Genomic DNA, 26,110 nt, shown 5'->3' with positions numbered 1-26,110 from the left:
TAAAGAAGCTGCTGGCATTAAGGTATGGGACGATGCAATGGTTGTTGAGGTTGTTGCACTTGAAGATCAGCACACATGGGACATAGTTGATCTGCCTCCTGGTAAAGTAGCCATCGGTTGTTTGTGGGTCTACAAGATTAAATATAATGCTGATGGTACCATTACGAGATACAAAGCTCGGTTAGTTGTCTGTGGTAACAGACAGGTGGAAGGTCAGGACTACAAGGAGACGTTTGCGCCGGTTGTTAAGCTAACCACTGTTCGTACATTGCTTAAACTGGCTGCTTCAAAACAATGGGAGGTGTATCAGATGGATGTTAATAACGCTTTTCTTCATGGAGATCTTGAGGAAGAAGTGTACATGATGTTGCCTCCAGGATTTCGGCATTCACATCCTAATAAGGTTTGCAGACTTCGTAAATCTCTATATGGACTCAAGCAGGCACCTCGCTGTTGGTTTAAAAAGTTGTCGGATGCACTGCTGAAGTTTGGTTTCGTACAGTCCTATGATGATTATTCACTTTTCTCTTACACTCGTCAAGAGGTTGAGATTCGTGTGCTTGTCTACGTAGATGATTTGATTATTTGTGGCAATCATAGTCGGATGATTCAGAAGTTTAAAGAGTACTTGGGGAGATGCTTCTCTATGAAAGATTTGGGCAAGTTGAAATATTTTTTGGGTATTGAAGTTAGCAGAGGACCTGAAGGAATGTTTTTATCTCAACGCAAGTATGCTCTAGATATTATTGCAGATACTGGTAATCTTGGCTCTAAGCCAGCTGCGACTCCGCTAGAGCAGAATCATCATCTTGCCACCGTTAACAGTCCGTTTTTGACTGATCCAAAGAAGTATCGCCGTTTGATGGGGCGTCTGATCTATCTAACTCATACTCGGCCTGAGTTAAGTTATTGCGTCCATCTTCTCTCGCAGTTCATGAAGAAGCCAAAGGAAGCTCATTGGGACGCTGCTCTCCGGGTCGTCAGGTTTCTAAAAGGTTCGGTTGGACAGGGGATCTTCCTCAGTTCTAGTCCCGACTTGTCTCTCACTATATATTGTGACTCAGACTGGTCTTCGTGTCCGTTAACCCGGCGGTCGCTGAGTGCGTATGTGGTCATGTTGGGTGATTCTCCCATCTCTTGGAAGACTAAAAAGCAGAAACAGTTTCTCATTCTTCCGCTGAAGCTGAGTATCGATGCATGGCTGTTGGTCTTCGTGAAGTTAAGTGGCTTCGCAAGTTGTTAAAGGGATTAGATGTTGAACAACGAACACCCACCCGGTTCTTCTGTGATAGCAAGGCTGCTATTTATATAGCTACTAACCCAGTCTTCCATGAGCGTACAAAACATATTGAGAATGACTGTCACTCTGTACGAGATGCTGTGAAAGGAGGTCTGATTAATCTACATCACATTCGGACGTCGGAACAAGTTGCAGACATTTTGACAAAGGCGCTTGGGCGTGCTCAGTTCAGTACATTGTTGTCCAAGTTGGGCGTTCGGAATCTCCACACTCCAACTTGAGGGGGAGTATTGGCGATAAGTATCATATATATTTGAGATATACTTGTATTAGTAGATAATGATAAGGTCTGTGTATATCTCCTATTTGTGTGGGATTTAGGAAGTTTCGTTGATGTATATATACGGCAGAAGCCGATGTTAATAAACCACAAGTGTTCGATATCTTATTTCACTAACAAAACATCAAGTGTAATGAGAAATATACAAACCCAAACCACTAAGGTTTCTTCCTAGATAGAGCATCGCAATACTGGCTCAGTTCCTGAGCAACTCACGTAAAGTTTTGTAAGAGTAACCGAAAAGGAAACTCCTTTGATGTAAGGACGTCAAGGCTAACAAAGGTGGCCTAGCGGAAATATCCTAACTCAAATTTAATGTTGAATTCAAGAACTCTAGTTTTAGAAAGATTTTTTTTAAAGAAAATATTAATCAAAAGGTTACATATTGCTATGACTAGTTATAGTCATCCATAAATATTAGAAATACATTTCAAGCAAACAAAACAGAAACACGAAGATGACTTCTTAGAAATAGAAAGACCAAGAAGTGAAACGTTTTAGCTAGTCTCCATGATTACACAGTTGCTATAACGCCACCGGAGCTTCCATAGCAAACATGCGTAGGTGGTCGCTACGAGAAGACCAAGACCAAAATCTGATGTTAACCAAGTGCCCTAGCGACATTATAATAGCGACTTACGTTGGTCGCTAGGGCGAAACCCGAGATGAGTAGCAATCTCCGTAGTGACATGGAGAGGTCGCTACGAGAAAAAGAGTCAAATATCTTGACATGACCAAGTGACCTAGCAACATGGTCATAGAGACTTGATTAAGTCACTAGTACGTTCCCCGAGCCAGTGTAGTAACCTCCACCTCTGTAGCGACATGGAGAAGTCGCTACAAATCCTGAAGATCAATCTGTAGCGGGAAGACCAAGTCGCTAAGAGCGAAAATACTATTTTTACTGGATTGATCCACGTTTGTTGGGTTGACTCAGATTTGGTGGGTTAACCCATGTTTGTTAGGTTGACCCGAGTTTGTTGAGTTGACCCAGCTCAGTTTTAGAATTCTATAAATATCCTTTAGATATAATATTGAGATTTATCTTGTTTTCTCTCTAAACACAAAATCTATTTTGGTGAAAATTCAATTTTGAACTTCTTTTTATCTTTATCTTTTGTGTTAATTAGATTGTTTGGATCACTAATCATGATTAACCTTTAATCATCTATGGTTTTTGGGTTTATCATGTATATTAGTGAGTAATTACCTTTTGGATTCGTGGGTTAGAGATTAAGTGAAGATCTAGGTTGTTTAGTGTTAGATCCGTCTATTTCCTTAATGTTCCTAATGCTAGTTTAGTCTTGATCACTATAAACTAGAGCTAGACATTTTATGCTCGGAAAGTGTTTAATGAAATGTCTGAACGAGCTCAATCTTGCTCTTTGATTGCTTAACCAAAGAAAATTGATGTTAGGAAGATTAAATAGTTGGTAGACTTGTTCTTAGTGATTGTTTGAGTTAATTAGACCAAAGACATTTGATGTTTGATTATTGAAAGTAAAAGAGAATTTATCTTGACAAAAAATTGTTTAGTATTGTTGTCTAGACTTAAGAAACATGTTGATTGATAGCATGTCACTCTAGATTGGATCTTAGTCACCTAAAGTCAAATTCCTAATCTCATGTGTCTATTTTCTCTTATTGATTGAAAGTTTAAGTTTTGCATTAGCTTTGCTAGTTACTTGTCACTTTTTACATCGCTACCTTGATTGCACTTATATTAAGCATTTTTTTATATTTTCTTTGCATTATAATCACTTAGTATTGGATTGAAACTCATCTTAACTACTTTGATCTTAGGATTAAGTACATTCCATATCAGATTGACACATGATCTGAGGATTCAACCATCTTCTCTCCAGGTAGTGAAGCAGTGTAATCAGCTACAATTTGACCTGTCGTCGGAACTTGAACAATTTATGTGTAGCTTACATCCTTAAACTCGGTTAAGAGGAAGTCATCAACTCATTTGGCTTCGATAAAATTACTGGTGTTGCAGATGAATTTGTAACAGAGATTACGCTTTGATCGAAACCTTTTAACGTAAACTAAAACTTGACCATAGATGTTGAACCTGAAATGATACTCTCATCATTTGGTATGATAGAAGCATTGTTAGAATCATTTAGACCAGAATGGGAAGAGTTGACAGCAGCCACATCAATATATTTCTCTACACCTATGCCTAGGCTTCTGGTTTCCTAAAGGCCTAAATGGCCACACTCACTAGACTTCGATGGCAGCCATGAGTAGATTACTTCCACCATGGTGATTTTACCACTTTTCTTCTTTCAACGCTTCTCTTTGAGGGAATGTTCTATCGAGCTTTACCTCTTCTAAGATATTTGCCTCTCCCATCTGAGTGGGATTTAACCAAAGATATACTAGTAAGCATTGGCTCACCAATTCATGATGCGATCCACTTAATCAAGTATAATTGGTCTCGGATATTTCTAAGCATCAACCAAGCAGGAATTGGGGTGATTTCAGGTAGAGTGATATTTGCTGCCGGAGTCCAAAGTGAAACAAACATCAAACAATTGTCTATATGCCAAAGACCTCTTTGCGTAATCCACTTATGAGTAGATTTGTTAGGAATGTGGAATAGATATGAATGAAGATACTCCTACTTTCCGAGAAAAGATGCGACAGTTTCTAACCCAAATTTTATTAACAGCATCATGAACCAACCTTCCTAGAGGAGCTACGCATAACTCTAGTTAATTATGGAAAACTAGTGTTTCATTTTCAGATTTTAAAAAAGACTAATACTCAAAAGCAAACTAACTAGAAGAACTGCACATGAACCACTTCTCCTCGGCTGATGGGGTTATCAAAGAAATCAGTTTCACTGTCAAAAACAGAATCGCAAATATAAGGCAAGAACGGGCCAAAATTTTCTGCTTCTATTATGCAATTTAGTTTACTAGTTAGTAGAGTCGGACCTGATAATTTTGGACCTTCAAACAAAAAATTTTTTTTGGTCCATTATATATTTACTTATGAATGAAAAGACATCTAGGCAGAAATCAAATTTACCTGAAATACATGGTGAATTTGTATCCACATGCGATAATAAATATTTTGTATAAAATGTTGTTTCTTTAATATATATATAGACTCAGTCTAAACTAAAAACACATGTATGCTTGATGTGCTTCTACTCAAAACCGCTTTACTGGTTACCATACTCAATTTCGGTTCTTTCGAATCCATTTGGTATATTTTTGAAGGCTCACCTATGAAATAATTTCTGTTTTTATTTTTTATATTGTGAAACTTTTTTGTATTCAAGTTTGTTAGTATGTGATATGTTTACTAATATGTTTGGCCATTTTGCCTAATGTGGTATAAATCTGTAAAATTTTTAATTTCTTTATATATAATATATTTAAACAAAAGGAGCATATACCAGCGACGATCTAATATATATATATATAAGAAAATTTGGAAAGAAAAGAGCGTATATAGTAGTGGCCATATATTGTTGTTTGATTTAGGGCTGGGCAAATAAAGCGAACCCGGAAATCCGAACCGAATCCGATCCGATAAAAATGAATCCGAACCGATCTAAACCCGTCATAAATACCAAATGGATCTTGTTTTTTGGTATTTCGGATTATGAGTATTATCCGAACCGAACCCGAATTTAAATGGATATCCGATAAAACCTGAAACATTCAAAATTTCAGAAAGATCTTATACCAAACATGATCTCAATTCCTAATATGTATTCAAAATATAATAAGATACATTGAACATCTAAAATACTTATCTATTACATATAGGTTGGTGGTTCTATTACATGAAGATTGATGGTTAAAAATGGCTTTTGAATTTCGAAATATTTAGATTTAGATTTTGTTTTTATTAAACAATGTTTCTCATTTCATGAGGTCGTTGTTTTCTTTTTATGATTTCATTTATTTGGTTTTTATTTCATCAATAAATATGTTTCTCTTTCGTTTGATTTTGAATGATCATGGTTGATATTTCTTTCATATTTTTTAATCGATTTTACTTATGTTTTAGTTACAAAAATGTAGAAATTAGGTATTTGAAACCAAAACAAACCAATTTTACTTATGTTTTAATTAAAAAATAGGTAAAAATCAAATATTTTTAAACCGAAGAACCGATTGGGACCCGAACCCGAAAGTACATTGGGTTGTACCGGTTCTTTGAAGATTTACTAACCCCGACCCGAACCCGATAGAACCCGAACCGGTCCCAAACCAAACTTTCGAATAATCCGAATGGGGCTGATTTTGATAAACCCGAAAAACCAAAACCCGATTGGATAAAACCGAATCCCGATTGGGACCCCGAATGCCCAGGCCTAGTTTGATTTATATCCAACCAACTGTTAAGAGAGAACAATTTTATTTTGTTAGTTTTATAAAATATTAATTTAAATTGTTTCCATTAGTTAAAGTTTCCTTCTTTTTAGTCAACATGTCATGCATGCATTAAAGGCTATAAATCCATCTTTATTCTAATAACTTCTATAATATGGAAAAATATATTTACATTTCTGGTAACCACATTGACTATGAATATATATTTTCTTTTGATTATTATCCAACCAACTGTTAAGAGAGAACAATTTTAGTTTTACTAGTTTTATAATATACTAATTTAAATTGTTTCCATTAGTTAAGTTTTCCTTCTTTTCAGTCAACATCTCATGCATGCATCTAAGGCTCTAAATCCATCTCTATTTTAATAATTTTTATAAAATGGAAAAATATATATACATTTCTGGTAACCACATTGACTATGAATATTTTTTTAATAGGGTGTTTTATTCTGTTTTCCTCGTTTTGAAGATGGAAATAAAAAGAATAAAAAGAGGAAATGAAAAAACGTAACGTATATTTTTTTTTTGAACATTAAAACGTAACGTATATTTGAAAAGTAAAGTCTGAACAGGATTCTCATTGAGATATCAAAACTCTATAAAAACATTTAGGGATACACAGTTTTGTAGAAACGAAGAGAGCACAATCGAAAATACAAGATAAGATTTAGATCTTTTTTTTTGTAAAAATCACGGGTTGAGTTTAGGGTTTGTTCCTTGTGAGTTTAGGGTTTGTTCCTTGGTTATTGGAAAAGCAATGAGGGCTCAGATTCGTAGGAGGGGTACAAGGAGGAATCCGTTTTGTAGGAGGGGTACATTGAGTGAGTTTCCAGACGAGTTGTTGCTGAAGATACTGTCTTTTCTTCCTAGTAAAGATGTTATAGCCACGAGTGCCATTTCAAAACGGTGGAAGTCTCTTTGGAAGGAGGTAAATACATTCAGATATGATGATACTCGTCCTACTTTTAAAATGTTTGCGCTATTCATTAGAAGCAAATCAAGTGTAGACATCTTGCAGCTCAAGTTTAGCCCAGGTCTTTCGGTAACCGCTGATATCAACCCTTTGGTTGATGATGCAGTTGCTCGCTCTTTGAGAGAGCTGAGAATAGAGATGCTTTACATATCCTATGAGTTGCCCCAAAGCTTGTATTTCTATCCACAACTTGAAACCCTCATACTCCAGAAACTTAGTCTTGAGGATATTCCATCTAACGTTTCTTTGATTGGTGTCAAGAAACTCCACCTTTTATCGGTTAGATTCTCAAGCGACGAATCAGTGATTAAGCTTCTAAGCATATGCCCACTTCTTGAAGACTTGGTAGTGAGAAGAAGCTTGTATACCAATGTGATGATATTTACTATTGATGTTCCTACATTGAAGAGTTTATGCATCTATAATTGGTCTGGGAAGTCAAGGCCTGAAGGGGTTCATGGGTTTGTGATCAATGCACCTGCTTTGAGGTGCTTTAGCATTAAGGATAGCTTCAGCAACTATTTACGGTTTGGTAATATGCCGGAGCTGGTCAAGGCGAGTGTCAACATTGTTTGTGACCAACCTGAGGACATTCTAGGCTCTCTTGTCTCAACAAGATATCTCTCTCTGTGTTTACAGTCTCCATATCTTCATCTCGCTACTTCCTTTCTCTTTCTTGACCACCTAGAGCTATATGCATGTCCTTCCCACTGGTGTAATTTACTCAAAGACACTCCAAAACTTCGAGTTCTCAAGTTGTATCAGAACAACGAGACGGCTGCTCCTTGGAACCAGCCAAATTCTCTTCCCGAATGTTTGTCATCCCATCTGGAGATCTTCGAGTGGAGACAGTACAACGGCACCGACGAAGAGAGAGAAGCTGCAAAGTACATCCTAGCAAATGCGAGTTGTCTAAAGAAGGCGACATTCTTCTCAAAATCTGCAAAGAAAGTTGATATGCTGAAGGAGTTGGAGTCTGTGGCAAGAGGCTCAAAGACTTGCATGCTTGTGTTTGAGTGAGCGCCTCGGTCTTTAATAACTTTCGATAATTTTCCAACATACTTCTCTTATTTTCCGTAATCAAATATGTGTTTCTTAATATTGAATCAAGGAAGGCCTAAACTTATTGTCTTTTTTATGTATGTTTCATGTGTAGAATCTATGATCAAATAAATAGTAAATCTTCATTATAAAATAAATAAATGGTACCTTACCCTTCATCCGAACATAAGGAAAGCAGCTAATGACGATAGTTTGCTGGCACCTTAATTATATTCGAACTAAATGATAGTAACAAGTTAACAACTGTAAGAAAGAATGCGCAGTGTACAAAAGGTCTGTAGTGTGATAGGATACATTAGAATAAAAACAAACTAAATCATGTTGGTCATCTAAAAAGAAGTTTAAATAATACAAAGACACAATGGGATAGTATTGGCCGTCCAACTTATTCACCAACCCAAAGTCACAAAACATCCATGCAATGGAGATATAAAAATCCAACTTAGTACTTGACTCTTCTGTCCCAACTCCCAAGTAACCTCTCTATATCCTTTGTCATCAAGAAGAATAATCGAAACTAAAAACCCATAAAATAATAGTTATCAGTGAGAGAGACAAACCCAAATAATCGGGAATTCTTATAGGCAGAGTATTGCAATACTGACTCAACTTGAGCCACTCTCAAGTGACTTTTTGTAAGAACAACCAACCAAAGTAACAAAAACATATATTGCAATGAGTAATATACAACCCCAAATTAATCAATATGGGTTTCTTCTTAGATAGAACATCACAATACTGAATCAGTTCTTGAGCCACTCACGTAAATTTTTTTAAGGGTAACCAAAAAGAAAACTCCTTTAATGTTAAGGACGTTAAAGCTAACAAAGGTAACAACATAACCGAAGTATCCACAACGCACGGTTAATGTTGAATTCAAGAATTCTAGTTAATTAATGGAAACTAGAGTTTAACTTTAGGTTTAAGAAAAAAACTAATTCTCAAAAGCAAATGATCCTTGTAAAAGGAAACTCAACTAGAAGAATTGCACAGGTACCACTTCTTCTGCTGATGAGGTTATCAAAGAGACCAGTTTCACTGTCAAAAATATAATCTCAAATTTAAGACAGGAACTTTGGTTTTCCTAAAAAAAGGCTTTGGTTTTCTTCTTCTGGATCTATAAAGCAACAAAATTCTTTTGGCCCAATTTATATGAGCTTACCAAAAAAAGTTTACAAATCACAAGGACTCGAACTCCAACTCTCGATCTAAATACATGGTGAACTTTAACCACTTGCACTAAACAAATTCTGCATATACTAAACTAGAAACACATGTTTGATGTGTGCTTATACTCAAGACCGGCAATGTGGTTAGCATACTCAGTCTTGGTTCTTTCAAATCAATTTGGTATATTTCGAAGGTTCACTTATGATTCAAGTTTGATGCTCTGTGATATGTTTAATTGGTAATATGTTTGCCCATTTCGCCTTCTGCTGGGGAAAAGAGCTTTTTTCAACCTCAAATATTCGTGTTCTACCCAAACAAAAAATAAGTGATAAATACGATTTAAATTATAAAATAATTTGAATCATAGACCTAAACATCGTTTTGCAATGGAGAAATATTTTTAAAAGTATATCAAAAAAACCTTTGATAAATAAGTGGTAAATACGGGTTTCTTCATTGCATGGATGTTTTGTGTCTTTTGGGTTGGCGTATAAGTTGGAACAATGTGTCTTTTTATTGCTAAAACCTTTTTAGGATAGGACCAACATTCCGTCTTTTTTTTTATTTATCCTACCACACTAATACTCACAGATCTTGTTGTACATTTGCACACTTGAAACAAACAGTTGAAACAAAAACTCTAATAACCTTTTTAAGACGAACAGTTGAAACAAAAACTCCATGGATAAAGAGTTTTCGATGAGAGTACAAACACATTTGATGTATATACACTGAATTTGCTATGATTCAGTTCAGTACAAAAGGTTTTTCTGTGGGCTGCGGTTTTCGTTTAATTACTCTTATTAGGCATGAATTCAAGAGTACATTAGTTTTAGGGTTTCGAACCAGATAATCCGTACATAATTTACCTATTGTTTCTGAAATTACCTTCAGCCTCAATTGTTAAGTTACCTTCACCGATGTTAGCTTTTAAAAGCTTAGAGACCAAAATCAAAGTTCAATTAAATTAGTAGTCGAGAACATAAAGCACATCAAAAAGATAATAAATGGAGATTCAAAGTAGTACTTAAGGGGTTGAATTCACAAATTTTCTAAGATCACACATTATACTTATGTTTCTAAATTAAGCTAAACTAGATCTTGACCCGCGCTTTGGAAGCGCAGAATATTTTACGATGAAAAATTCACTAATAATTTACCAAATATTTTGGTAATTTTTAAAGAGTGTGTATTTAAAATATTTTTGCATTTAAATCAGTGTTTTTAAATTCAACCCGATTGTGATTATACCAGTTAATCTGGAGATCTGACAATTCAATTTAAGTTTTTAAAAAATTCATATAAAAAAATCACTAAAACCCGAGACTAACCGATTGAACTAATGGATGACTGATATGTAATCTAATTTGATTTAAATTGTAATATTTTCATAATTTGTAATCTTATAATCCAAATTTTAAAGTTCATTATTTTGCAATTTATGAAATTATGACGTTTCTACAAAATTTTAAAGAGAAAATGATAGATATAAAAATAACTAAAATTAATTATTGTATTGTTTGGAAACATTGATAGTAGTATAAAAATATATTGTTTGGAAACATTGATAGTAGTATAAAGAAATAAGTATATTGTTTGGAAACATGGATAGTAGTATAAAGAAAGGAACATTAGTGATTTAATGTATGTTTACTATAAAGTATAAAATGTGTATTTAATTTAAAAACTTACAAAATAAATGTTAGGTCCAACAGAATATTTCTGTTTTAATAAGATAGATGATAGAGAATCAACTGCAGTAAATGTCATTTAAAGTAAATTAGTTGATTATTCTGTGTTCATCCACAAATATAAATCTTTATAAAATTAATATATTATAATCAATTGATATTTACTTTTGTTTTTAAAACATTTTTTAATTTATATGTATAGTTTATACTAATAATATTATTTATTTTAATTATACGTACATATGATTTTGGATATGTTATATCTATTCGGTTTGGTTGTTTTTGGGTTAACAATCGATTTGTTTATCACTTGAGTATATTATTTCTCTTATTTCAACTATAATATTTTATTCTAATATAGTTAATTTTGATAAAATTCTTATTTGCATTTAGATTGGTTATTTTCTTTGATATGTAAATATATTTTTGTAAGATTGTGTTTCACGTAATATATATTGTGCTTATAGTTAAATAGAAAATAAAACTTAAATTTGATTAAAATTTACATAAATGAATATAACGATAATATTCTAAGTCTCATGTGTATAAGTAAAACTATCTTGTAACAATTAGTTAATAGCATCTTTTATTTATTAATATGTTTGAGTCATTATGTAATTTATATCTACAAAAATAAATAGGTTCTTATTATAAAATTGTAGTTTTGTTATAGTCAGATCTTCGATTTTGGATATAAGTTGGATTAGTCAAGTCACTCATGTTGTGAATATATTGAGTTACATATGTATTATTTCAAAGGGAAATTGTCAAATATGACTCAAAAGTTGATTTTAACCTCAAAAGTATACTCAAACTTGAATCAAATGTAAAAGTAATAAAAAACTAGTGAAATTATAACTGGCCTCTTATGACAAAAAAAAAAACAGAAATCATTTTTACTAATATAACCTCGTAAAGTCTCCTGAAGTTTTTAATTCTTTTGAGGATCCGTAAGTCTTCTGAGAGACTTCAAGGAAGTCTTCTCATATAAGAGATCTTGAAAATAATTTACAAATTTTGTGAAAAATATTTTGCTGGGTGAAAAACTGAAAAATCATGTAACTATAAACATTTGAAAATGATATAAATTAAGATATTGTAAAATTGAATTATTTTAAACATAGATGAGTAAATATTTTTCATAAAATTTGTAAATTATTTTCAAGATCTCTTATATGAGAAGACTTCAAGAGATAGTATTCTTTGGTTTAGGGCTTGGTAACATATGTTGTACTATTGTAGTTTTACTAGGGTTGGAGTTTGGAAGATAAACATTTAAAAAAAAAAACTATATGTGTTTAGTTTTATGTGTATTAAACATTTTTAGTTGAATTTAAGTTTTATGAAGTGTTTAGTTAGTTAATTAAATTTGGGTTTTATATTTAGGGTCTATACGACTTCCAAGAAGCCTTCTGATGAATAGTATTTACGGACTAGACGACTTTCAGGAAGTCCTCTGATGAATAGTATTTGCGGGTTAGAAGACTTCCCTAAAAGTCTTCTCGATCAAAAATATTTGAACTAAATAGAAATTTGTGTCTCCATTTATAAAGGAAAATTTACACATTTTTTCTCTCAAATGGCTGCAACAAAAATGTAATATTTTTCTCTCTAAAACTCCCTAACTTCTCTCTAATCTCTTTAAACATTAAATCACTAAAATTTATACATTTTGTCTCATGTATTTCTCACTAATTTACTTGTTTTAGCAGGTTTTTAATCACATTGTTCTTATCTTCTAATCATTTAAAAGTAGATCTATAAATTTTAGATATGTATTTTTTGTGTTCTATAAATACATGTTTATCTAATCTTCCACTCATTTTTCTCTGTTTTAAACCATTTGAAAGTTTTTGGATATGCATGCTTTTCAAATATGAATTTGGATATGCAGTTTTTTTAGATATAGATCAGAATTTGGAAGAATTGTTGGAAGTATTCTAAAATATAATGCGCTAGAAAATTTCCAGAAGATTTTTCGGAAGTCCTCTCACAAAGTCTTCTCCCATGTCTCCTCTATCATAACAGATCTGAGCATTTTGGTAAGTCACCATGTCTAATTTTTCTTCAGGTAACCTCTTGCTGCATAATGATCTTACATATTTCCCAAACTAAAAATCTTCAACCTCTCTCTAATCTTTTTGAACTTGAAAACACCAAACTTTATATGAATTTATCATTTTTTATCTCATGTTTTTCTCATTAATATATTTTAATTATAGATTTTTAATCAGATGGTTCACATCTTCCACTTAAATATGTATTTTTGTGTGTTTTATAAGGTAGATCTATCTAATCTTCCACTCATTTTCTCTATTTTAAGCCATTTGAACATTTTTTGGATATGCAGATTTTTCAGATCTGAATTTGGATATGCTCTAGATCTGAATTTGAAGACTTTTGGAAAGTCTTCTAAAATATAATGCGATAGAAGACTTCTAAGAAGTCTTCCAGAAGAGTTCATGTAAGTTTCTGACGTAGTTTTCTCCCATGTCTCTTCTTTGATAACAGATCTAAGCATTTTGGTAAGTTACCATCTTTGATTTTCTATATTAATTAACCTCTTGTTGCATAAAGCTCTTACCTTTTTTCAAACTAAAATTCTCCAACGGTCCAACCTCTCTCTTATCTCGTTAAACTTGAAAATACAAAAATTTATATCAATTTTTCATTTTTTATCTCATGTTTTTCTTACTAATTTATCTTTTTTTACAATTTTTTATAACATGGTTCTCATCTTCTACTCTTTTAAAGGTATATCTAAATTTTTTGGATATGAATTTTTGTGTGTTTTAAGGTAAATCTATCACATTTTGCACTTATTTTCTCTTTTTGAAGCCATATGAACATTTTTGGATTTTTAGGTTTTTCAGATTTGAGTCAGATTTTGGAAGACTTCCGGGAAATCTTTTCGAAAGTTTTCTAACATATAATGCGGTAGAATTTTTTTTGGAAGTCTTCTAACGATTCTTCTCCCATATCAAATGGATTCCAAGCTTGTCTTTGTGGATGAATGATCTATAATAGTTTTGTTTCTGTTTTTTTTTTGTGATTTGTATGTATATTCTTTTAGATGTGATTTTTTAAAAACATTTGAAGAGATATTAATGAAAACAATTGGTAAATAAATATGTTCATTGTCCACAATATTATCTCGGCAAAAATACTTGACATTATAGAAATTATTGATATAACTTCAATAGCAAATTATAATAACATAAAAATAGTCAAATTTACTACAATCAAGGGAGAAGACTTCCTCAAAAAATTTAGCCAAATTCACAAAAATCAAACATTACATAAGTTCAAAAATATAACACTTTCACTAAAAGACTTTTGGGAAGTATTCCGGAAGACCCAGAAGACTTCTCGGTAGACTTAAATTTAAAGCGGAAAATTTAAGCGGAAAATTAAAATTTAAGTGGGAAACTCAAATTTAAAGTGAAGATTGAAATTTCCAATTTCATGATGAAAGTTAAAAAAATATATCCTATGATCTAAGAAGACACATTAAATCATATGACTTGATATTCTTGAAGTTACTTAACACTTTTGAAAGTTCAAAAAACATATCTTAAAGTTACTTAACAAGTTTACAAAAATTAACCTAGAAGCTCAGATCAGCTAGAAAATTTAATAAACATGAATATTGGTAACCTCATAAATATAACCAATTAAGTTATAAATTTCATTCAGTAGCCTCAATATGGACTAATATACATGAATTAACAAGAATGAAAGTTTATTAAACATTTAGCTCATTTTTGTAATCAAAAATTTAAGGAAGACTTTCCAAACAAGTCTACTCTACGGCAGACTTCTTTGGAAGTTTTTCTTTTGTAAATAGTGGTTTACTTTTGCTAACAAAAAAATCTTGAAAATACCAAAGAAGACTTTTCGGTAAGTCGTCTAAGATAAACATGTTATTTTTGCATTTGACCGGATTATGTCAAAATTTTGAATTTTCCAAGACAACTTACAAGGAAGTCGTCCAGCAGAAAAATAAAATTTCAATATTTAATTATAGTTATATGACTTCCACGTAACTTCTTTCAAGTTACTTTGCAATTGAAAAATAAAACATAATTATTTAATTTTATATGGATGACTTACATGGAATCCTTCTGGTATACGACTTACAAGAAAGTCTTCTATAATAACAAAGATTTTACAAGAATCTCGGAATAAAGTAAGTCGTCTACGGGAAGACTTTCGTGTAAATCGTCCAAATAAAATTAAATATTTAAGGTTTATTTTTTAATTGCAAAAGTATCCTGAAACACCTTACATGGAAATCATCTAATTATAATTATGGTGAAGTTTTCTTTTTCTGCTGGATGACTTATCGACTTACGTACTTCCAAATTGCTGACACAATCCGGTCAAATGCAAACTAGCATGTTTATCCTAGACGACTTACCAAGATGTATTTTCAAGTATTTTCGAGATTCTTTTGCTAACAAATAAATGTGGAAGACTTCCATAGAATTTATCTCTAGAAATGAATATAAAATTCAATTGCAAAACTAACTTATGCATTGACCAGGATATTTATGTTTAAGTCTTCTACTACCAGAAGATAGAAGATCTAACGGACAGATATGGAAAAAAATGATTTCATAGCTTCAACCAGTGAGTTAACTTGTTTAGCACACATAAGTCTTCTCTAAACACAAAGAAGCTCAAACGAAAGCGACCCACCAAGAATCATAAGTTTGAATGCCTCTATGAACCATAAAAATTTTAGAATCAAAATCTTGGGTTTTTCGATGAATATAGAGAAAAAGTGAATGACATGTTTTTAGTTCATAAGAAATGAGATAAAATGAGTGTAAATCGATTTTAGGTGGACTAAGAGATTCAAATTGATTATTCATGGTGGTTAGTGTATTGTTGGCAATGACAATTTTGTAAAATACTCGAAGAAAATGAGGATGTGAGAGTAAAAAAAACTCATCTTCGAAAAAAATAATAATGATATTTTCGTGAATAATCTGAACTTTTGGAGTGAATAGTGCAAATGAAAATTCCAAAAAATTTATAAGTTATTTTGTATTTGAATTTAAGTTTTGAGTCATATTTACAAAACTCCCTTCTTTCAAACTCAAACTCAAGTATAATTATTTTTTATTCTAACTAAGTCAAATCAAATTAGTTATATTAGAAATAAAGAGATGATCAACAGGAAATTACATACATAAGTATAGCTGATAAAGTTTTGTAACCTCATGAACAAATATCAATATTTATAATAATTAAAATATTTTAAAACTTCTAAATCATTGTATGCCTTAGATATCTTGAGAGGTAAACTGAAATTATTATAAATAATATTAAAATGATAATTCATATTTATTTGGGTGGGTATATTAAGTTCCACATACATAAAGAAACTAAATATTAAGAAAACATATTTTTAACAATGATAAAGTATAATATATACATAACTAATTAAAATTATATGCTATTTTAAAATATTTGTAAATTATTTGATCAAAATATGATTACCATGAAAAACTATTTTTAGGTTCCATTTTTAATATCTCTTAAAAATCAGCACTAAAATTTTGATTGTTTTTTTTTGTGAAATTATATTATATAATTTATGGGTGTTTTCTTGCTGTAATTTTAAGATATTATGTCCACCTGAAGATTATGAATAAATATTTCACTATTAAAGCATCTCTGCGAAACTTCATTTTTCTTCAAAATTTGAAGTTCTTCAAAAAATGAATTAACATGTTCTCCAATAGTGTGCTTCAGTTTTTCTTTAAAAAGAAACTAGATTAGGACCCACCCTAAAGGGCGGAAATTGATTTGTCAAATTTCAATTAATAATATATGGTATATATAATATGTGTATATAATATTATATATATTTTGTGTAACATTTATATATATATATATTAGACATATATATAATATTTTATTAAATATATATAGAATTTAATAGTGTTATAATTTGTGTTGTGCTTGTTATTAGTTTGTATTTAATCTTCTTTCATTTTTAGTATAATAATTTGCCTTTACACACTTTTTACCTTTTAACTTATACACATAGTTATGCTATTTTTCAAAAAAAAAACTTATACACATAATCTCGTAAAATGTAATATATAAAAAACATATTTAAAAAATCTACTGACCATATGCCACCATTATTTGGTTGTTTGAACAAAAAAAAATCATGTTCTTGCAGAACTGTGTATGTTGTGATATGATGTAGGTGAAGAGTAAATATATGGAAGTAAAGTTAGTGATACGAACATGAGCCTATGTTGGTCTATGCCACAATTATTTGGTTTTTGGAAGATCAATGAGCATAAGCATACACGGTCTTTGTATACTTACGTTGTAAATGAGTCGGATATTTTTTTTCTTATGTCTGGAATGATATGGAACTCGTTGATTTAAAAGTGGTTCAGTTTTATATGATCTAATTATATTAAGAGATTAACCAAAAATATTATAAAAGTATTACTGGTTAGATTTAACTAATCTATGTTGGTTAAGATGTGGTTTAATTTAAGTTGGTAGGTTGCATTGTATAGGAGGCATGATATATTCTAGCAACAACTATGAAAGAGTCCAAAATTTAAATGAGAACTTCAAATAGTAGATAATCCCTAAATTAATAGATTAGATATTCTAAGTATATTCTCTCTATTTTTAAATTAATAGATTAGATATATCCTTATCGACTTACGTACTTCCAAATTGCTGACACAATCCGGTCAAATGCAAACTAGCATGTTTATCCTAGACGACTTACCAAGATGTATTTTCAAGTATTTTCGAGATTCTTTTGCTAACAAATAAATGTGGAAGACTTCCATAGAATTTATCTCTAGAAATGAATATAAAATTCAATTGCAAAACTAACTTATGCATTGACCAGGATATTTATGTTTAAGTCTTCTACTACCAGAAGATAGAAGATCTAACGGACAGATATGGAAAAAATTGATTTCATAGCTTCAACCAGTGAGTTAACTTGTTTAGCACACATAAGTCTTCTCTAAACACAAAGAAGCTCAAACGAAAGCGACCCACCAAGAATCATAAGTTTGAATGCCTCTATGAACCATAAAAATTTTAGAATCAAAATCTTGGGTTTTTCGATGAATATAGAGAAAAAGTGAATGACATGTTTTTAGTTCATAAGAAATGAGATAAAATGAGTGTAAATCGATTTTAGGTGGACTAAGAGATTCAAATTGATTATTCATGGTGGTTAGTGTATTGTTGGCAATGACAATTTTGTAAAATACTCGAAGAAAATGAGGATGTGAGAGTAAAAAAAACTCATCTTCGAAAAAAATAATAATGATATTTTCGTGAATAATCTGAACTTTTGGAGTGAATAGTGCAAATGAAAATTCCAAAAAATTTATAAGTTATTTTGTATTTGAATTTAAGTTTTGAGTCATATTTACAAAACTCCCTTCTTTCAAACTCAAACTCAAGTATAATTATTTTTTATTCTAACTAAGTCAAATCAAATTAGTTATATTAGAAATAAAGAGATGATCAACAGGAAATTACATACATAAGTATAGCTGATAAAGTTTTGTAACCTCATGAACAAATATCAATATTTATAATAATTAAAATATTTTAAAACTTCTAAATCATTGTATGCCTTAGATATCTTGAGAGGTAAACTGAAATTATTATAAATAATATTAAAATGATAATTCATATTTATTTGGGTGGGTATATTAAGTTCCACATACATAAAGAAACTAAATATTAAGAAAACATATTTTTAACAATGATAAAGTATAATATATACATAACTAATTAAAATTATATGCTATTTTAAAATATTTGTAAATTATTTGATCAAAATATGATTACCATGAAAAACTATTTTTAGGTTCCATTTTTAATATCTCTTAAAAATCAGCACTAAAATTTTGATTGTTTTTTTTTGTGAAATTATATTATATAATTTATGGGTGTTTTCTTGCTGTAATTTTAAGATATTATGTCCACCTGAAGATTATGAATAAATATTTCACTATTAAAGCATCTCTGCGAAACTTCATTTTTCTTCAAAATTTGAAGTTCTTCAAAAAATGAATTAACATGTTCTCCAATAGTGTGCTTCAGTTTTTCTTTAAAAAGAAACTAGATTAGGACCCACCCTAAAGGGCGGAAATTGATTTGTCAAATTTCAATTAATAATATATGGTATATATAATATGTGTATATAATATTATATATATTTTGTGTAACATTTATATATATATATATATATATATATTAGACATATATATAATATTTTATTAAATATATATAGAATTTAATAGTGTTATAATTTGTGTTGTGCTTGTTATTAGTTTGTATTTAATCTTCTTTCATTTTTAGTATAATAATTTGCCTTTACACACTTTTTACCTTTTAACTTATACACATAGTTATGCTATTTTTCAAAAAAAAAACTTATACACATAATCTCGTAAAATGTAATATATAAAAAACATATTTAAAAAATCTACTGACCATATGCCACCATTATTTGGTTGTTTGAACAAAAAAAAATCATGTTCTTGCAGAACTGTGTATGTTGTGATATGATGTAGGTGAAGAGTAAATATATGGAAGTAAAGTTAGTGATACGAACATGAGCCTATGTTGGTCTATGCCACAATTATTTGGTTTTTGGAAGATCAATGAGCATAAGCATACACGGTCTTTGTATACTTACGTTGTAAATGAGTCGGATATTTTTTTTCTTATGTCTGGAATGATATGGAACTCGTTGATTTAAAAGTGGTTCAGTTTTATATGATCTAATTATATTAAGAGATTAACCAAAAATATTATAAAAGTATTACTGGTTAGATTTAACTAATCTATGTTGGTTAAGATATGGTTTAATTTAAGTTGGTAGGTTGCATTGTATAGGAGGCATGATATATTCTAGCAACAACTATGAAAGAGTCCAAAATTTAAATGAGAACTTCAAATAGTAGATAATCCCTAAATTAATAGATTAGATATTCTAAGTATATTCTCTCTATTTTTAATTAATTATTAGTAAAACCTTTTACTTTTTCAAAATTGACTAATTTTATCCATTTTTTGTTTTAACAGTAATCAGATTCTATCAGTAAGTTAAAAATTAATATATGATACAATTATTACATATAACACAATAAATAAAAATAAAATTTTAGATTTACAAAAAGTACCAAATACACATATCTCTTAAATGATTAACAAAAATATTCTAAAGCAAAAATCTGAGTTTATTTTATTCTAAATTCTTCTAAATCAAACATAGGATTCTCTGAAATTAATAATTCCATGTTCTTCATTATTAAGACTTAGTTAGATGAAAGTAATAATATAGAGTTTGAAATTAATTGGGTGACATTAACACTGATTATTTATTTAAATACAAAATAACAATAAGTTAAAGTTAAAGATTACTTTATAAATAAAAAACGTTCATCTTAAAAAAATGAAGAACAGTATTTCTTCAAATTTGAACTATTTTTAGTCAATTAAACTATTTTTAGTCAATTAAACATATATCGGTTTATGTTATTTTTATGTTATCATATAATAAAATAGATATATATATATATATATATATAAAGAAAATATTTCTGTTACTTTGAAAATTATTTATTTTACATTGTATAAAGTATGCTTAAAAGGAACAATATTAATTTTTAATATCAATTTGTGGATTTGTTTAATAAAATCACATTTTATAAAAATATATTTTTGTTTTCATCCAAAAAATTGAGATATAGAGAAAGTATTTTTATTACTTTGAAAGTATATTTTTTTAAAAAATATGTTTTAAACGAAATATTTCCTTTTTAATTGAATAATATTATACATACATATATTTTCGGTTTTTTTACTTTATACAATTTTCCTCTTTACTATATATTTTATTTTGAAAAATTAAAATGGAAACTCAAAGAAACTAATAATAGTATTTAAATTCAATATTATTAATTCTTTAATGATACCTAAGTAAATAATCGTCGTAAGAGTTATCGTGAGTGTAACACATAGAAAACTAACTTTTCAAATAGAGATGGATTGAAGGTTTCAGAGATGATAAGCGCCAGACTCAGAGAAACTAGAGTTCAAGACAAGATAGATTATCGTTTAATTAAGAATTGTTCTCAAACTCAAAACTCTAAGCAATAATAAATCAACTCTCACTACAAAGACTCTCTAATGTCTAATTCATAGATTTTCAACGTTCGTTGCGAATTTTTTGATTCAGAAATGCAAACGAACTTGATTGATTCAGAAATGCAATAAACACAAGTTGATTTTTCACTGCATTCTTAGACCAATTGTCGTTGTGAATAGTATTTAACCAATTTAAGTTCATTTCCGGTAATTACTCATGATGTCGCATCCATCAATCATCCTAGAATCTAGATTCAAGGTGAAGAAATAGCGTTAAGAACAACTTAGATGAAGAATACATGGATCCCTGATAATTCTATCAGATCTAACAATTCATTCAGTACCTTTGAGGAATTCTAAATCTAACAAATGTATTACTCAATTTATGAATAAAATGCATAATAATAAGAATAAAGTAAGAAACGGAAACTCAAAATCTTCTCTCATCATGTCGAGTTCAGATCTCTTTCCCCAAAATCCATAGCTTAATCTCCCAGTATCTAAGCATAAGTTACAAGAACTGCTAAAAACCTATATATAGTCAAAAACACGATTTTAACTCTTTTTCATTTATATAAAACTTGTAGGCTTTTCTTCAATATCTTCAAGTTGGAATGTCTAAGAGCATCTCTAACCCCCCCCCCCCCCAATTGCAAAATTTACTATAAAATAAAATGGAAAATGGAGTCATGAACATACAAAAAAACATTACTCTATATTTGGAATAATACATTTTTTGTTTGTTTATTACTGTATTTTTCATTCTATTTTGCAGTAGAGTTAGAGATGCTCTAAAGGTGATCTCGACACCAGATACAGAAATCGATGCGAACTTGATACTTTCAGGTTCATGCCCTTTCTGTCTTGAAAATGACTCGAAATATATACAAAAAGACTCTAAAACGAGACTTATATCATGGTCAAAACTAGTAAAAACTATGATGTATCATAGTTTCTTCAGGTTTTGTAACTAGTGAGGGGACAATGTCAAAATGTATTGTACATCACTTAGAAGAGATATATCTCCCTTGATATGATGTGAGACGTATGTAACAGTATAACAATATCATGAAGATTAGTGTTAACTGAAAAATAACATGTGGTCAGTTTTGTTTCCTGGTTTTGTAGAAGATTGATGACATTGAGTGCGGCGATTTGATAAGACGAGGTTGAGAGAGAAAATTGCCTGATCCACTTAAGGGTGTGATGCGTGTAGCAAAATCACACGAACGATCAAGAGCTATTGAGATTTTGTAGTATTCTCAAAGCTTTGAGAGACGACCGTTGGAATATAAGAGGTTTTAGTGGAGGTGGCAGCTTGGCCAACGAGTCGTGCCATTCATAAACCTAATCTTTTGTTTCGCCAAAAGTGAGTTTTTGTAGACAGAGAGCATTGTAATTTGAAATACTGACACAATACCTAAACATATATACGAGGAAATCACTAAAAGTTGTTGCCTAAACATTTAATTTTTCTTTTCTTGACAAATGATAATGATAAAGGTGAAAGCCATCTTCAGCTAGTAGCAAACAGCAACGACGAACCGGGGCTTCTAGCTCTAGTGGTAAAGGCCTCATAACTGTGAGTTCTGCCACCTGAGTTCAAATCCCGGTCACTGGGGAATTAACATTTCGGCATTGCCAAGGACAGAGGATCGACACATGGTAACACGTGACTAGTCTAGACCATTTATGTGGGGCCAGGATACCTCTGTATAATTCGGAAAAAAAAAACAGCAACGACGAACATGGCTACAATAATAATCTCTACAACGGGTAAATGAATGATAAGAATCAAGGCCTTGGATTTACTTCTAACCTAAGTAAGCTACTTCATTATACGGTCTTGTTTATCATTTCTCAAGGCAAGATACAAGTCTGGACTCTGGAGTATACTCTTCCTGATAGCTTGTTTGGTTCCCCCAAAAAGGATGAACAAACCCGCCAAAATCGAGTCGGATATAGTATCCCATAACAAGAAAAATGCAAATTCTCTAAACCCAAACTCTCTTTTATATTTTCAAGCTCACTATAGGCAGAAAGAAACAAGTGTCTGATTGAAAAAGAGTCTTCTCCTTTAATAAACTCTGCCTATAGTGAATGAGGAGAAACAAGTTCTACAAATCCTTCAACATCCCAACATTGTTCTACTTAAGCTTAAGGTTTGTCCTTTTAACGCAACCAAAGATCTGATAACGCCAGGAGGAATGCTATCAGCAAGAGCCCCAAGTTCAGATAGAAAAAGAGTCTTCTCCTTCAGTAAGCTCCGCAGTTTCTTCGATTCAAACCCCATCTTCTCTTCATCTACACATTAACAGGAAACGCCATTTACTCATGAGAGACTAGTGTAGTGCATTTAATCTTGTAAGAAAGTAGCAAACCTTTTTCCAGCATTGTATGCACAGCATGAAAAGGAACTGCAACAAAAAGGTCAGCTCCTGGGAGCATCATCCACGTGGGTTCACTAGAGTCATGGGATCCACACGTCGAGCAAACTTCCTGTGCCATAGGTTTCCGTTGGGTAATTTTCATCGTAGAATCAAAAGGAGAAGGAACACTAGTCTTCGTTGTCCGTGCTCTCTTCCTGAGTGCTGTAAGAGCCTCTCGGTTCGCATTCCTCTCCCTGTCGTTCTCCACCATCTGTTATATTACACTACACATTGATTGTTTTTGCAAATGTGAACTACAAGGCAATCCAGCAAGATGCTACTACCAAACAAGTTTTAAGTTACCTGACTTCGAATTACGAAAACCTGATCAGCTTCAGCTTCATATTTCTCCAATACTTCAATAATCTTCTTTGGATCCAACTCCATCTTTAGTTTAATAGATTCCAACGATCAACAAGGCTAAAACAACATAATAAATTATGTCATATATGTCCTCATAGCATTCTTGTCTAAAGAGGCGATAAGGAACATTTTTTTCCAGTCAAAAACGGATGATACCACGAAAAATCTCTCGAGTAAGATAACATAATAATATCCAATCGAATAGCAAAACAGAATTTTTTTCAATTAGTTAAGCAGGTGAAGAGACAATTGCAAAACGCATACTACAAGTAAAAAAAGAAATACAATGCATATCAAAACATAACGAGCAACAAACAGATTTTAAACTACTGTACATCGCTATTCTTTATGGGCTTTCATGGGCCATTAACGTTCTGACAAAGTCTTGGCCCAATTTGGATTTTGATTTAACTCGCCCGTTGCATCTTGTTCGTGTTTCATTACGCGGGAAGGGCTTTTTCAGTTGCCTTGGGCTCAAGCAATCGGAGGGGCAGTGAGGAAGAAAAAACTGTACTTGAAATCTGTTTAACTAGTGTTTAGGATGACTGTTAAGAGCAGGGTTGGTTAAGAGAGTTTTAAGAATGAGATATGGGTTCCTCGAGAAGACTTTTTATTGATCATTCATTCAAGAGGAAAGGTTAAAAGATGTGTTTTAGGCCATAACAAGAAAGAGACAAAAAGGGATATAATTCCCTTTCCAACAAAAAATCTACACATGAAGATACCTTGGTAACCACGCTACTTATTCAGTGTGCCGATAGGAACTGTTTCCGTAAAAAAGAGAAAATACAGTTCTTTAGAAAACCATATTTTTAAGTTTGAACTGTTGTAAATGTACCACAAGTTTTTTATATTATATCACAAAAATGATTCAAACCCGTTACTTGTAAACAAAGTCACCAACGATTCCAAACATTTATGCTTTCCTTTGCTTTTCTTATCAAGATATCAAAAGGAATTGGGAGAATCTAAAGAAAGGTTGCCTAAAAGCCTTACCTTTTGTATAAAAACTCTGTGTCCTTTCACCATCTATTCCTTAACATACATTCATAAAAAAAAAACTAAGAGACCTAATCATAACAATTAACAAAGATGCTTCATAGGTTCAGCTTTCTTGTGTGTCTTCTTGTAATTATTAACACGGTCTGCGCCAGAGAGTTTGTTGTAGGAGGATCAAAGGGTTGGACTGTTCCCTCAGATGATCAACTATACAATCAATGGGCAGAAAAAAGCAGATTCCAAATCAGTGACTCTTTGCGTAAGTTCCTAGCAAAACCTACTCTGCTCTATTTGATACATAGATCTTTTATGATGGCATCATACTCATGGTCAAAAGTAATGCAGTTTTTGTCTACCAACAAAACCAAGACTCAGTGCTTCAAGTGACAAGAGATGCTTACGATAGCTGCAACACCGAGGAACCCACTGCTAAATTCACAGACGGACACACTTCCATCACGCTTGACCGATCGGGACCATACTATTTCATCAGTGGAAACAAAGACAATTGTCACAAGAACCAAAAGCTTGTAATCATTGTCATGGCTGATAGAAGCAGTACAAAAACAACAACCGAATCTTCACCACCTCCTTCACCTTCGGTGGAATCCTCACCCTCTCCTACTTACACAGGAACCTTTGAAATAACCCCGGCGCCTTCACAAGATACTCCTGGAAACACAGCTTCACCTTTTGCCTCCTCTGTTCTGCCTTCTGCTTTCATTGTTATAATATTTCTCTCTCTTTTCAGCTAAAGTTGGTAAACTAGTTTGTGTGCTGTTCTTTTCTCTTTTCAGATAATGTAAATGATATGCAAAACTTATATAACCATTTAGACCAATATATATGAAGGATAAAGTGTTAAGTTAGATGGGCTTCACACTTAAAACCAATTGGTGATTAGTGGAGAAGCTCATCTATCTTATATATAACTAAGGATCCCTTCTAACTACCGATGTGGGACAACTATGTGTCTAATATGCCCCCTCGAGATGATGGTTCTCTAAGCATCAATCCCGGAATGCTCGGGCAAGGATCGATGGGCCAACTTTGGGCCAGATCGATGTGGATCGGGTTGGATTGTTTGGATCGGGCTCTGATACCATGTTAAGCTAGATGGGCTTCACATTTAAAACCAATTGGTGATTAGTGGAGAGGCTCATCTATCTTTTATATTACTAAGGATCCCTTTCAACTACTGATGTGGGACAACTATGTGTCTAATATAAAGATCAAGAATCATCAAGATGCTATTATTTATCTTCTCTTTGGAACTTTTATTCCAAAACAAACAGTCTACAAATTATTTAAGA

At 31.5% G+C, this 26,110-nt stretch overlaps 3 protein-coding genes across 3 annotated transcripts; 2 read left to right on the top strand and 1 right to left on the bottom strand.

Annotated features, from left to right (window-relative positions):
* The first annotated feature begins 6,700 nt into the window (after positions 1-6,700).
* LOC108849029 (putative FBD-associated F-box protein At1g50980) lies at positions 6,701-7,936 on the top strand. Its single transcript, XM_018622525.1, has one exon. The coding sequence runs from the start codon at positions 6,701-6,703 to the stop codon at positions 7,934-7,936; it is 1,236 nt and encodes a 411-aa protein (XP_018478027.1).
* Positions 7,937-23,040: 15,104 nt separating this feature from the next.
* On the bottom strand, positions 23,041-23,984 carry LOC108849019 (uncharacterized). Its single transcript, XM_018622514.2, has 3 exons — positions 23,739-23,984; positions 23,388-23,646; positions 23,041-23,310 (listed from the first exon to the last, which is right to left on the bottom strand). The coding sequence occupies exons 1-3, from the start codon at positions 23,820-23,822 to the stop codon at positions 23,135-23,137; spliced, it is 519 nt and encodes a 172-aa protein (XP_018478016.1). The 5' UTR covers positions 23,823-23,984; the 3' UTR covers positions 23,041-23,134.
* Positions 23,985-24,854: 870 nt separating this feature from the next.
* LOC108856440 (early nodulin-like protein 9) lies at positions 24,855-25,732 on the top strand. Its single transcript, XM_018630237.2, has 2 exons — positions 24,855-25,056; positions 25,143-25,732. Exons 1-2 carry the CDS (start codon positions 24,891-24,893, stop codon positions 25,550-25,552), a joined length of 576 nt encoding a protein of 191 aa, XP_018485739.1. The 5' UTR covers positions 24,855-24,890; the 3' UTR covers positions 25,553-25,732.
* Positions 25,733-26,110: the final 378 nt, after the last annotated feature.

This window comes from Raphanus sativus, chromosome 1 (genome assembly GCF_000801105.2).
Source record: "Raphanus sativus cultivar WK10039 chromosome 1, ASM80110v3, whole genome shotgun sequence".
Lineage (NCBI taxonomy): Eukaryota > Viridiplantae > Streptophyta > Magnoliopsida > Brassicales > Brassicaceae > Raphanus > Raphanus sativus.
Note: the sequence above shows the minus strand (reverse complement) of the source record. Positions and strands in the feature narration are given on the sequence as shown.

Bases quoted from the DNA above. Each gene is read 5' to 3' on its own strand.
- LOC108856440 (XM_018630237.2), top strand. From the start codon at position 24,891: ATGCTTCATAGGTTCAGCTTTCTTGTGTGTCTTCTTGTAATTATTAAC. The intron at 25,057-25,142 runs GTAAGTTCCTAG...AAAGTAATGCAG, and splicing joins CCAAATCAGTGACTCTTTGC to TTTTTGTCTACCAACAAAAC.
- LOC108849029 (XM_018622525.1), top strand. From the start codon at position 6,701: ATGAGGGCTCAGATTCGTAGGAGGGGTACAAGGAGGAATCCGTTTTGT.
- LOC108849019 (XM_018622514.2), bottom strand. From the start codon at position 23,822: ATGGAGTTGGATCCAAAGAAGATTATTGAAGTATTGGAGAAATATGAA. The intron at 23,647-23,738 runs GTAACTTAAAAC...GTAATATAACAG, and splicing joins TTTTCGTAATTCGAAGTCAG to ATGGTGGAGAACGACAGGGA. The intron at 23,311-23,387 runs GTTTGCTACTTT...GTTAATGTGTAG, and splicing joins GCATACAATGCTGGAAAAAG to ATGAAGAGAAGATGGGGTTT.